Raw genomic sequence first — 14,229 nt, 5'->3', positions numbered from 1 at the left:
AATGACCCACCTCCTCCAATCACACCCTACTTGCCTAAAGTTACCACCCAGTTAATCCTTATTAGGGGATTAATATACTAATTAGGTTAAAACTCTCATAACCCAATCATTTCACCTCTAAAATTTCTTGCATTTTCTCACACATGAGCTTTTGGGGAATATCTCGTACATAAACCATAACAATTATCTTAAGTTTTCTATGTTATCTTTAATATCCTTTGTTAAGGTTGAATCAGTAGAATACACATATAAAATAATATGTTTGTGGTATATTCAGCTATAATCATTATGAATGCCCCATGTATTAATATGATATAATGTAAAATAACTTATTATCTTGGTTATTGAAGCTAAAAATCAATAGTAGACTATCATTTCTTTATTTTTTTTAAATATTTATTTTTTAGTTGTAGTTGGACACAATATCTTTATTTTATTTATTTTTATGTGGTGCTGAGGATCAAACCCAGGGCCTTGCACATGCTAGGGGAGCGCTCTACCACTGAGCCATAACCCCAGATACTATTTCTTTATTTAATAATATAATAGTATTATTATAAAATCTAGAGGTTTCTTTTTTTTTTGTCTTTACATATGTTGAAATCCTTCTACCTTTACCTCTTATAAGAAAGGTACAATATTAATGCCCTTATTTAGCTTAGTATACTATATGTAATATTCATGTGATTTTTAGATTGTAATTACAAAAAGAAGAACAAGCTACTACGAAAAAAAAGTACTAAGGAGTCTTCCATGCTCAGAATCCAGAAGCAGAAAACCCAGGAAATCTTACTAACACATAGCCCAATCCTTTTGATTTTCCTCAAAATTTTTTATTTTGAGTGATGGTATCAGTAAGTTGAATTAACACATAAGCCAAATGATCTATAAACTGGTCTAAGATTGTCACTGTTGTTTAATATGACAACATTCCAGAATTGAAAACACTGAAATTTAAGTTGTGAGTTTCTTTTTCTTTTTTTCTTTCTTTTCTTTTTTTTTTTTTTTTTGTTGTTTTGAGGACCATACATTAGCATTAGTATTCAGTGTTTCCCAGCATAAGATACTGATTTTTCACAATTTCTTCTCAAACTTAGCTTCCTATTGAAATCACCTGGAAAACTTCAAAAACTGCTGATATCTGAATTCCACCCACAGAAATTCTGATGTAACTTGCATGGAAGCCAAGGCACTGGGTCTTATAATATCTCCCCCAGGTGATTATAATGTACAGCAGACTTGGCATCTACTGGTATATATAAATTTGATATTCTTATTACAACTCACTGCTGGACTGCCACCCAACTTTTTCAACCATCCCATTTACTGAAGAGATAGTCTCCTTTTTTCTCTCTTTCCTTTCACTTATTAAAGACATTTCTGTCCATGTTTGAATGTGACAGTAAAAAAAAAAAAAAAAAAAAAAGCAATAAATGTGGCTGGGGATGTAGGTCAGTGGTAGAGTATATGGTTAAGCATGTACAAAGCCCTGAGGTCAAACCTAGCTTAAAAAGAAAATTACTCTCATACCTTTATTTCATAGTTTTTGCAAACATGTGCCCCTTTATATATGTTATAGACAAGGACAATAACTTTTGGCAGTGTTTATTTTTGTTAAAAGAAACTAATGGAATTGAAGGTCAATTCACCTTCTGATTGCACAGACTAAAGTATTACATATTTCAGTTTTACAAAGCATCTTAGTGATTTCAAAGATCCATATTTGATAAAGTTCATGATGAAACACATATGTAATAAGGAGACTAAAATATTTATTTTACATATCTACATGTAATTTCATATATCTAGATCAACCACAAATCATATAGGAAAATATTTAGGTACATGAAAAAGCTTTAAAACATAAAAAAATTAACATTTTGAAAAAAAATCACATGTGAGAGCTCATTAAATAATAACATTGACAAATAAATAGTTAATCAGCTTTACTTATTAGCTGCTGCCATGCATTTCTGGCATTCCATTCCAAGCGAGGGTCAGCATGCAGGGTATAATTTCATACTATGAGACTGTAAAAAGCTAGAGGGCTTATTTTTGAAGTGAAATGTCACAAGTTCTTTCTCTTTCTTTCAAAAGAAAATCTCTTCTGCCTGCTAAATTGTTCCCCTGAAAATTACTAAAAAAGCACCTTTCTGAAATGTTACTGGGAAGATTCATGGCAACAACTTAAAAAAAAAACCTTTTCTGTTTTGAAGGGATTTTTGTTTGAAAAGGGTAGAGATAGTTTAGGGAATGGAGAGTGAGAGAGCCTTTTTCACTTTAGGATATAATGATTCGGGTTTAGGGGTGTATATTGTGTCAATAGTTTTAAAAAGTATGGGGAATTAAAACTACAGGATGTGTGGGATTTAAATGCAAATTGCACTCATGAACATACATATATCTTGAAGAACTTGAAAAGGAAAAGCAATTCCCAGAGAAGGTCCTGATACTTAGGAGAGTTTTCTGGGCTCTATCAAAGCAGAAAGCATATACTTTCGAGTGAGAAAATAGCAATGGCAGGCTTGAGTCTTCCAAGCAATCAAATCTGTAAAGCAGATGGTTCCTAGGCAGTTCAGTCTGAGAGTATGAGTTCTAACTCATGCTGTGCTTGCTGGATTTGCTAGCTCTTTTCCGCTCTCTGTGATGCTGGGCTGGTTTGGCAGGCGACACACTCTCAAAGTTGTGACTGGACTCATTGTGCTGCCGGGTGTACCTCTTGCATTTGCAGGCAGTGACCACGGTGATTTTGTAGGTGCGTGTGCTGCCATCTTGACATTGCAGCTGGATTCTCTGGGTGCGTGTTTTGTCATTAACACACCTCCACTCCTGGGAGCTCCTCCTGCTCCAGTATTTTGTTCCATACCCTCCTCCAATCCAGTTAGGAAGCACTGGCAGAGGCAAGCACTCACCAGCACATACCAGCTCCTTCAGAGGGCTGATACTGGTGCACTGGCCATCAGAGATGTATTTGGTGGAACGAAGTTCCCGGCAACCTACTTGAACCCGACCTGCAAAAAAATGGAAAAGAACATGTATTAAAGACAAAAAGCAGATGAAGATTAAAATAATAATAATAATAATAATTTGCATTGACAAAATAATATCCAAATGGTAACAAACTGCTAAAGAGAAAGTTAGCATCTACTTTTGTTTTCACAGTGCAAAAATCTGCTAAATAGTTGTTAGAGACACTTTCATGAAAATCATCAGTTTACATAAAGGCTATAACAATTTTTGGGAAAAAAATAATCTTAAGACTGATTTATTTCGTGTAAAACATTATCTAATTGTTTATTAGAATATTTGAAAATCTCATTTGCTTAGTCTCACTTCCCAAAAAGGGTTTAGCAGCTATTCCATTTATGTGTAAATATTCATTCTTCAATGAGTCCAAAAGAGTGCACTTTCATGTTCTCTTTCTCATGGGTCATATTGGCTAATGTCTGCAAGTGCTTTTAATTAGTTTTTTTTTTTATCTGTTGAGAAAATGTGGAAAGTATTTAAATATTGTAGGCAGTGCAGATTCGCTCTGTAATACTTGATTTCAATTATAGATTTCAGCTGCATAGAATCATACATATGGGTATAACCTCTGACATTTTGCACATCAAGCTTAGTAACTACATTTTAAACATAAATTCCCAAGCCATGTTTTTAAAATACCAATAGTAAAATGTTTGAAATTCAAAATGCCACTACAACTCAAAATTTAAAGAATATAAAAACCCCTAAATCAGGAACGTATGGTTACCATAACAACTTGGCTACATTTCCATGAATTTTATGGCAGAAAAATACCTAACATGTCTGATTTACAACTGCAAAAGGAACCACGGTGTTCATTTCCTGAATATTGGTTGTGGCAAACTTTTTGTTTTAGTTATTCACATTTGACAAGTTTGTTCCTTAATCAGCTGTTTTTTTGTTACATGCTTTATGTCATTAAAATAAAAATTAATCTTGAAATATTTAAAGTTTTCCTTACCATTGTTTTGTTATCTAAACTTTAGGAGAATTGCTTATAACAAACTTGGAAAGAAATCAAGTCCTGTTAACCAATATTTTAAAAAGAACATTTAAAAGCATAGGTTGATGAAATGTTTAAAAATATAAAATATAAAATACACTGAAGTGGTTGTACATAGAATACTGCAAGGTAACTCTAATTATAATGTGGACTAGGAGTTTTACTTCATTTCTGTGCCCTAGCACTTCTGAGGTAAGAGATATAGCCTAAGGGAAATGTGATAGTTGTGGGAAAATATATGTGTATACACATGCATATATATAGATCTAGAGTTGTGGGACTGAAATTAAAGGTTAAACAATTTGCCTGGGCAGTGTGCTGGGCTTGCCTGTTTCTGAGCCCAGCTCACCTTCCTGCAGCTGCCTTAGGAATGCACCTGGAAACAGCCAGAGATGATTTTGATTTGTCTAGTTTTTTGTTCCTGTGCACGTAGATTCGGCATTTTTGCAATGACAGTTCCTTGACAATGAATACCCACCACATTGCATAGTAATATAATAGTAATCAGATATGCCTATGTTCTTAAAAACATACATCTTCACGAAAATAAAAACACCTTGGATTTCTTAGGAAGACATTACCAGTCTTTTTAGCTCTGACTTTTCAGAGGTCAAAACTACTTTAACAGTTGAATGGAGTTTAAGGAGGAGGTGCCAAAAGATTTGTGAAGATTTCCTGTACACTGTTTCTGTCTCTCTTAAAACCCGATTATTAGCATATGAACTCTTCTAAGGGAAAGAATGAAACAAAAGTTAGAAGAAATTTGAATCATCTTAATTAGTGGTCAATTAGTATGCCAATTAAACAGAAAAGGGCAAAAGAATGCTTCCTGTACAAAACATTACTGTCATTTTAAATATCTTAAGTTATAAAAAGGTTCTCCATATTTCACAGAAATATATAATAACCTAAAATTTGATTTTGTTAATAAGAAATGATTTCAGAAAAATGTGACTCCAACATTTTGAGTTTAATCCCTCTTTTACATTGAACATCATCAAAACTTTAAACATTTCAGTAGAAGTGTTATAAAAATCCATGTGGACAATTTTTTCCCCTCCTCTGAAAGCTTGCCTTTTCCCCTTGTTATCTCCTATACATACTTAGGGTGAGCTACCTTTATACACTCTACCAAAATTGCACAGGTCCTGAAGTAAACTGATAAAACAACCTAAACTTAAATGATGTAGAACAATGCTTTTAAAAATTCTCATTTTTGCATAGTTTTAAGAAAAGCAACAACTTAATTCTTAGGTACATTTTCTTTGTGGATGTTTGTAAAACTAAACTTTGTACTAGCATTATCAAGCCACTGTTTTCATTACGCTAACTCTAAAATCACTACCTAGGGAAGAATGCCAATCTATGCATGCAGCAGATTGCTCCCAGATTGTTTGCAAAATATATATAGTTCAAGTTAGTTAACAATGGAACGATTTTACGGGAATGTGAGCTAATGCTACCAAAAAAGAAGAAAATCTACACAAAGTAGAACACACTTACTGTTTCGATCCAGTCCAGTGTTACTGAAATGCCTGCCTCCATTTCTGGCTTGATTCAACGTGCTGTTGCTGCTGGGGTGTGCTGGAACAGGTTTAACTACATGTGAATAAAGGATTTCTGTGGCATCATTTTTAAAAGCCAAACAGCTTTTCATTAGGATGCATGCAAGGGGAATGAGATAGAAATGAATGGCAGGAGGAAGCATGGTGAGTAGAGGATCTGCTTGAGTGGAGAGCTGGTTTGTTCCTGTCCCTCTGCTTCTGCACTGTAGCTGTGAAATTCCTCCTCAAGGTTCCCTTTATATATCCACAGAGGTTTGGCGTTCATTCAGGTGTAAAGTTGTATAGGGCTTCAGAGTGAAAACACAGAGAAGGGGTGGGATCCCTACTTGACCCTGCAAAAGAATTTTACCAATGGAAAAGAAGGCTGCAGAAAAGGAGGAGCTTGGTATACAAATTGCCTGAAATGTCAGAGTTGGACTTCACTTGTCTGGGAGCCCGAAGCAGGCTGACACATCCTATAGCAACTCCCGACTCTCCTCTGCCATTTCCTCTCCTGAATCTAGTTCATGTTCAAGTTTAATTTAAATAAAAACACGTTGCTGTTCATTTGAGGAGACTGGCTTTCCCACATTTGTTCTCTTTTTGCCTCAGATTTTAGAGTATTTGAGGCATGGAGGGGCTTCTTCCCAGATAACAAGAGGAATTCATATGAGTTTACACAGTGTAGGATTTACATGAAGTGCTTAGTTAAACATGTTTTGTCTCTCAAGAAGGGAACTTTTTTTTTTCCCAAGTATAAGTCACAGAGCTAAAAATCTGCCCGCTGGACACACTTAAAGAAGGCTGCTTTGATGTGCGTGAACTACTGTGCTGCTAGGTAAATTATTGCCAGGATTCTGTGGAGAATAACAAGCAAGTTCTGCCTGGATTCAAGTAACTCATACTAATTTTCATCTTAAAACTACGCCACAAGCATTAACATTCACAGCATCACTTTATACGAAAGAAAACCATTCCTGACCGATTGTTGTTTAGCAAATTCAAAATAATTTTTTCTAGGTTTTTCTTTTGCTGCAGAACACAAATTCTACCCATATTTATTAAACATTTTGCTCATTACTTAATTTGATTCTGCTGCACAAGTGAGAAATGCTGTATTTTTCTGAGCTACTTTATCCATACCTGGAACAAATGTTCCATTAATTGACATTAGATCACTAATGTCTGTCTCTCTCTCTCTCTCTCTCTCTCTCTCTCTCTCTCTCTCTCTCTCCCCTTCTCTGGGTTTATCCACAGCAGCACCATTGATATTGTGGAAAAAGCAATTCATTTGGGGGCCCTATCCTGTATGTTTAGCAGCATCCTGGCTTTACCCACTAGATGCCAGTAACAATCCCTGGTTGCAAAAAAAAAAAAAAAATTAAATTAAAAAAAACCCTCCAATGTTGCCAAATGTCCCCATAATGGGTAAAATCCATCCCTGAATGAGAACCACAAATTATCTATCCATTCAATTTATTTTACAAAGAAAGTAAAAACAAGAATAAAAGAATAATTATTTGACAATAATTAGCAAATGTTGGTCTTTATTCAGGAGGAAAATGGTACTGTAATTTTATTTTAAAACAATGACTGCTTCTCTTTTAGAGGAAAATACCAAAATATCTGCTGATGAAATGATACAGGACAGGGAATAAAATTCAAAAATAATACATGAAGGGATGGTTGAGGTGTAGGTGTTGAAAGATTGGTCAGGAGTTAATTGTTATTGAAGAAGGATCATGGGTATTCTATTTTGTTTATTCTTGTGTGTGTTCAAAATGTTACACAATAAAAGCTTTAAAAATTAGAGCCAAAAAAATTTAATGTATTCATACCTCTTAATAATAGTCAGATCTCTATCTTAAGGTTGTATGTAGTCGTTTATCCTAGCACTTTTTCTGGAAAGTAAAATATCAGTTTATTTTAGGAAAATGGAGATTATATACCAACCATCCTTCTTAAATACTAATTATAAAGAATCTCTTGTCCTGCTTATCAGGAGACTTGAAACCAATTACACAAAACATATTATTATTCACCATTGACATGTAGATCCAATGCCTATAGGAAATAAGAGAATCAAAGTATCTAACACTTCTCCAATGCATTTTATCTTCTATGTTAGAGCAAAAGATATTAAATTGAATTTAATTGTCAGGTTGAGTTAACAAATTGATCAAGTTAATATAAAACTGTTAAATTTACTATGCACCTGTATTCTATAGGCTCAGCCTTAGGATGTCACCATTGGCAGAAGCAAAATAGAAGAGAAGGCAATGCAGTTGGTGTATGTGGACAAGAAAATTTCAGAGTTCTTAAGGAAATACATATTTTGTGGGACTGAATTTAGAAAACTACTCTGACAAAAGAGAAATAATTATAAATTTAATATTAGTATTCCCATCAGTTTAAAACAACATCATTAAGAATTCTCACAAACTTAAATACTCTGATAAGATTATGGGTGTACACAGTGAACATCATAATAGATTCTCATCTTCAGACCTTTGTAGATATATGCTTTGCCCACTGCTTAGGACATCCTTACCTTGCCCTTGTCTTCCTGGGTCAATACCTACTTTTCCTTCAAGTCATGTTTAGATATCCCTAGGACTAAGAAAATTCTCCTGCCTCTAACTCTGAGTCTGGATTCAGCATCCTACCTATACTTGCCTGATGAGTTGGCAGGCTTCATGACAGATGAACCATTTCTATTTTATAAATATCACTGGATAAGCAGGTAAATTAGATAGTAAAAAATATAGAAAAAATCCTTTAACAAAGAAAAGATTGGTGAGTATTTGTGATAGGTTAACATGGTTGCCAATAATTTTTTTCTGAAGATATTCACACCCTAGTAGCAATCTCATTTTCTTGAGTGAAGGATGAGTCTAGTGACTAACTTCCTATGAATATAATCCATTCACATGATGAGATGTGACTTCTTTCTAAGACTAGGTTCCCAAAAGACTATGACTTCTGTCTTGCTCATCTGCTCTAGCTATATTGCCTGCATGCTCTGATGGAAGCTCGCCTTGATGTTAGTTTTGCTGTGAAGGATCCCATGCATGTAACTAATGAGGAAAAGAGGCCCTCAGCCAAATATCCCAGAATGCGGTCAACAACATGTGTGAGCTCAGAAGCAAATTCTCTCACACTCAATCCTTCAGATGAGGCTGCAGCCCTGGCCTATACCCTGAATGCAGCCTTAAAAAAGATGTTGAACCAGAGGCACCTAAAGGATCTAGAAGACAATAAACTTATAAAAAACTAACTGAGGGGTTGTTATACAACTATAAACAATCAATGTAATATTATTAGTGTAAAAATAAATAGTGGTCATTAAGCCATTTTGTAAATCTTTTTTTTGTATCTTTCTTATTTTAATTTGTTATATGACAGTAGAATGCATTACAATTCATATTATATAGAGAGTACAACTTTTCATATCACTGGTTGTATACAAAGAAGAGTCACACCATTCATGTCTTCATACAGGTATTTAGAGTAATGATATCCATCTCATCCCACCATATTTTTTAAATCCCCATTCCCCCTCTCTTTCCCTCCCACCCCTTTACCCTATCTAGAGTTTGTCTAGTCCTCCCATGCTCGCCTTCCCAAGATCCCACTATGAATCAGGCTCCTTATATCAGAGAAAATATTTGGCTTTTGGTTTTTTGAGATTGACTAACTTCACTTAGCATTATATTCTCTAACTCCATCCATTTACCTGCAAATGCCATGATTTTGTTCTCTTTTATTGCTGAGAAATATTCCATTGTGTATATATACTATATTTTCTTTATCCACTCATCTACTGAGCGGCGTATGGGTTGGTTCCAAGATTTAACTATTGTGAATTGTGCTGCTATAAACATTGATGTGGCTGTGTCACTGTAGTATGCTGTTTTTAAGTCCTTTGGGTATAGGCCAAGGAGAGGAATAGCTGGGTCAAATGGTGGTTCCATTCCCAGCTTTCCAAGGAATCTCCATACTGCTTTCCATATTGGCTGCACCAATTTGCAGTCCCACCAGCAATGTATGAGTGTTCCTTTGTCCCAACATCCTCACCGACATTTATTGTTTTTTGTGTTGTTAATAGCTGCCATTCTGACTAGAGTGAAATGAAATCTTGGAGTAGTTTTGATTTGCATTTCTCTAATTGCTAGAGATGTGTCTTCTGAGAGGTGTCTGTTCAGTTCCTTGACCCATTTATTGATTGGGCTATTTTTTTTTTTTGGTCTTTAGCTTTTTGAGTACTTTATATATCCTAGATATTAGTGCTCTATCTAATGTGCATGTGGTAAAAATTTGCTTTCATTCTGTAGGCTCTCTCTTCACCTCACTGATTGTTTCTTTTGCTGAGGAGAAGATTTTCAGTTTGAATCCATCCCATTTATTGATTCTTGATTTTATTTCTTGTGCTATAACAGGCTTAATAAGGAAGTTGGGGCCTAATCAGACATGATGGAGATGTAGGCTTACATTTTCTTCTATTAGGTGCAGGGTCTCTGGTCTAATTCCTAGGTCCTTGATCCACTTTGAGTTGAGTTTTGTGCATGGTGAGACATAGAGGTTTAATTTCATTTTGTTGCATATGGATTTCCAGTTTTCCCAGCACTATTTTTTGAAGAGGCTATCTCTTCTCCAATGTATATTTTTGGCGCCTTTATCTAATATAACTGTAATTATGAGGGTTTGTCTCTGGGTCCTCTATTCTTTACCATTGGTCTACAAGTCTATTTTGGTACCAATACCATGCCATTTTTGTTACTATTGCTCTGTAGTATAGTGTATGTGGTATAGTGGTGCCACCTGCTTCACTATTCTTGCTAAGGATTGCTTTGGCTCTTCTGGAAAAGAGTATTTTTCCAGATGAATTTCATGTTTGCTTTTTCTATTTCTATGAGGAATGTTATTGTAATTTTGATCGGAATTGCATTAAATCTGTATAGTGCTTTTGGTAGTATGATCATTTTGACAATATTAATTCTGCCTATCCAAGAACAAGGAAGATCTTTGCATCTTCTAAGGTCTTCTTTAATTTCTTCTTTTAGCATTCTGTAGTTTTCATTGTAGATATCTTTCACCTCTTTTCTTACGTTAATTCCCACATATTTTATTTTTTTGAGGCTATTTATATGGGGTGGGTTTTCTTCTTTCCCTTTCATAGGATTTGTCTCTGATATACAGAAATGCCTTTGATTTATGGGTGTTGATTTTGTGTCCTCCTACTTTGCTGAATTCATTTACTTGTTCTAGAAGTTTTCTGGTGGAATTTTTTGAGTCTTCTAGATATAGAACTATATCATCAGCAAATAGTGCTAATCTGAGTTCTTCTTTTCTTATATGTATCCCTTTAATTTCTTTCATCTGTCTAATTGCTCTGGCCAGTGTTTCAAGAACTATGTTAAATAGTGTTAAATAGAAGTGATGAAAGAGGACATTCCTGTCTTGTTCCAGTTTTTAGAGGAAATGCTTTCAATTTTTCTCCATTTAAAATGATGTTGGCCTGAGGCTTAGCATAGAAAGCTTTTATGAGGTTGAGATATGTTCCTGTTATCTGTAGTTTTTCTAGTGTTTTGAACATGTATGGGTGCTATATTTTTGTAGAATGCTTTTTCTGCATCTACTGAGATAATCATATGATTCTCATCTTTAAGTCTATTGATATGATGAATTACATTTATTGATTTCTGTATGTTGAAACATCCTTGCATCCCTGTGATGAACTCCACTTGATTGTGGTGCACTATCTTTTTGATATGTTCTTGTATTTGATTTGCCAGAATTGTATTGAGAATTTTTGCCTCTATATTTATTAGAGATATTGGATCTGAAGTTTTCTTTTTTTTTTTCTTTTTTTTTTATTGATTATTTATCGCATTACATAGTTCATGATATATCATCTTTCATACATTAGACTCAAATTGTGCTTTGAACTCCCATTTTCACCCCAAATACAGATTGCAGAATCACATCTGTTACATATTCGCATTTTTACATAATGCCATATTAGTGACTGTTGTATTCTGCTACCTTTCCTATCCCCTACTATCCCCCCTCCTCTCCCCTCCCCTCCCATCTTCCCTCTCTACCTCCCCTGCTGTTGTTCAATTCTCTCCCTTTTTTTTTTTCCCTCCCCCTTGCCCCTCATAACCTCTTATAATTTTATGTATCCTTGAAGGTCTCCTACCATTTCCATATGCTTTCCCTTCTCTCTCCGTTTCTCTCCCCCCATTCGTCTTTGTTTACTGTAGACTTTTCCTCATGCTCTTTCTTCCTGTTCTGTTCTTAGTTTTTCTCTTTATATCAAAGCAGACATTTGGCATTTGTTTTTTAGGGCTTGGCTAGCTTCGCTTAGCATAATCTGCTCTAATGCCATCCATTTCCCTGCAAATTCTATGATTTTGTCATTTCTTAGTGCTGCATAATACTCCATTGTGTATAGATGCCACATTTTTTTTATCCATTCATCAATTGAAGGGCATCTAGGTTGGTTCCACAGTCTAGCTATTGTGAATTGTGCCGCTATAATCATTGATGCAGCCGTATCCCTATAGTGCGCTCTTTTAAGATCCTCAGGGAATAGTCCGAGAAGTGCGATAGCTGGGTCAAATGGTGGTTCCATTCCCAGCTTTCCCAGGAATCTCCATACTGCTTTCCAAATTGGCCTCACCATTTTGCAGTCCCACCAGCAGTGTACAAGTGTACCCTTTTCCCCACATCCCCTCCAACACTTGTTGTTGTTTGACTTCATAATGGCTGCCAATCTTACTGGAGTGAGATGGTATCTTAGGGTGGTTTTGATTTGCATTTCTCTGATTGCTAGAGATGGTGAGCATTTTTTCATGTACTTGTTGATTGATTGTATGTCCTCCTCTGAGAAGTGTCTGTTGAGGTCCTTGGCCCATTTGTTAATTGGGTTATTTGTTATCTTATTGTTTAATTTTTTGAGTTCTTTGTACATTCTGGATATTAGGGCTCTATCGGAGGTGTGGGGGGTAAAGATTTGTTCCCAGGATGTAGGCTCTCTATTTACCTCTTTTATTGTTTCTCTTGCTGAGAAAAAACTTTTTAGTTTAATTAAGTCCCATTTGTTTATTCTTGTTGTTAACTCTTGGGCTATGGGTGTCCTATTGAGGAATTTGGAGCCTGACCCCACAATTTGTAGATCGTAGCCAACTAAGAAAAGCCCTGGACCAGATGGCTATACAGCGGAGTTCTACAAAACCTTCAAAGAAGAATTAATACCAATACTTTTCAAGCTATTTCAAGAAATAGAAAAAGAAGGAGCTCTTCCAAATTCATTCTATGAGGCCAACATCACTTTGATCCCAAAACCAGACAAAGATACTTCAAAGAAAGAAAACTACAGACCAATATCTCTAATGAACTTGGATGCAAAAATTCTCAATAAAATTCTGGCGAATCGAATACAAAAACATATCAGAAAACTTGTGCACCATGATCAAGTAGGATTCATTCCTGGGATGCAAGGATGGTTCAATATACGGAAATCAATAAATGCTATTCACCACATCAATAGACTTAAAGACAAGAACCACATGATCATCTCGATGGATGCAGAAAAAGCATTTGACAAAGTACAGCATCCCTTTATGTTCAAAACACTAGAAAAACTAGGGATAACAGGAACTTACCTCAACATTGTAAAAGCTGTATATGCTAAACCTCAGGCTAGCATCATCCTAAACGGAGAAAAACTGAAGGCATTTCCTCTAAAATCTGGAACAAGACAGGGATGCCCTCTATCACCACTTCTATTCAATTTAGTTCTCGAAGAACTAGCCAGAGCAATTAGACAGACAAAAGAAATTAAAGGCATAAAAATAGGAAAAGAAGAAATTAAACTATCGCTATTTGCGGATGACATGATAATATACTTAACAGACCCAAAAGAGTCTACAAAGAAGCTGCTAGAGTTAATAAATGAATTCAGCAAAGTGGCAGGGTATAAAATCAACACGCATAAATCAAAGGCATTCCTGTATATCAGCAACAAAACCTCGGAAATGGAAATAAGGAAAACCACTCCATTCACAATATCCTCAAAGAAAATAAGATACTTGGGAATCAACCTAACAAAAGAGGTGAAAGATTTATACAATGAAAACTACAGAACCATAAAGAGAGAGATAGAAGAAGATCTCAGAAGATGGAAAAATGTACCCTGTTCATGGATAGGCAGAACTAACATCGTCAAAATGGCGATATTACCCAAACTTCTCTACAGGTTTAATGCGATGCCAATCAAAATCCCAATGGCATTTCTTGTAGAAATAGACAAAGCAATCATGAAATTCATATGGAAAAACAAAAGACCCAGAATAGCAAAAGCAATTCTAAGCAGGAAGTGTGAATCTGGAGGCATAGCGATACCAGAGGTCAAACTGTACTACAAAGCAATAGTAACAAAAACAGCATGGTACTGGTACCAAAACAGGTGGGTAGACCAATGGTACAGAATAGAAGACACAGAGACTAATCCACAAAGTTACAACTATCTTATATTTGATAAAGGGGCTAAAAGCATGCAATGGAGGAAGGATAGCATTTTCAACAAATGGTGCTGGGAAAATTGGAAATCCATATGCAACAAAATGAAATTGAATCCCTTTCTCTCGC

The 14,229-nt window shown here is 35.3% G+C and overlaps 1 protein-coding gene across 1 annotated transcript; it reads right to left on the bottom strand.

Annotated features, from left to right (window-relative positions):
• Positions 1-1,622: 1,622 nt before the first annotated feature.
• On the bottom strand, positions 1,623-5,846 carry SOSTDC1 (sclerostin domain containing 1). The gene is made up of 2 exons (XM_081287661.1): positions 5,534-5,846; positions 1,623-3,011 (listed from the first exon to the last, which is right to left on the bottom strand). Exons 1-2 carry the CDS (start codon positions 5,736-5,738, stop codon positions 2,596-2,598), a joined length of 621 nt encoding a protein of 206 aa, XP_081143787.1. The 5' UTR covers positions 5,739-5,846; the 3' UTR covers positions 1,623-2,595.
• Positions 5,847-14,229: the final 8,383 nt, after the last annotated feature.

This window comes from Spermophilus citellus, assembly GCF_964194105.1.
Source record: "Spermophilus citellus genome assembly, chromosome: 3".
Classification (NCBI taxonomy): domain Eukaryota; kingdom Metazoa; phylum Chordata; class Mammalia; order Rodentia; family Sciuridae; genus Spermophilus; species Spermophilus citellus.
Note: the sequence above shows the minus strand (reverse complement) of the source record. Positions and strands in the feature narration are given on the sequence as shown.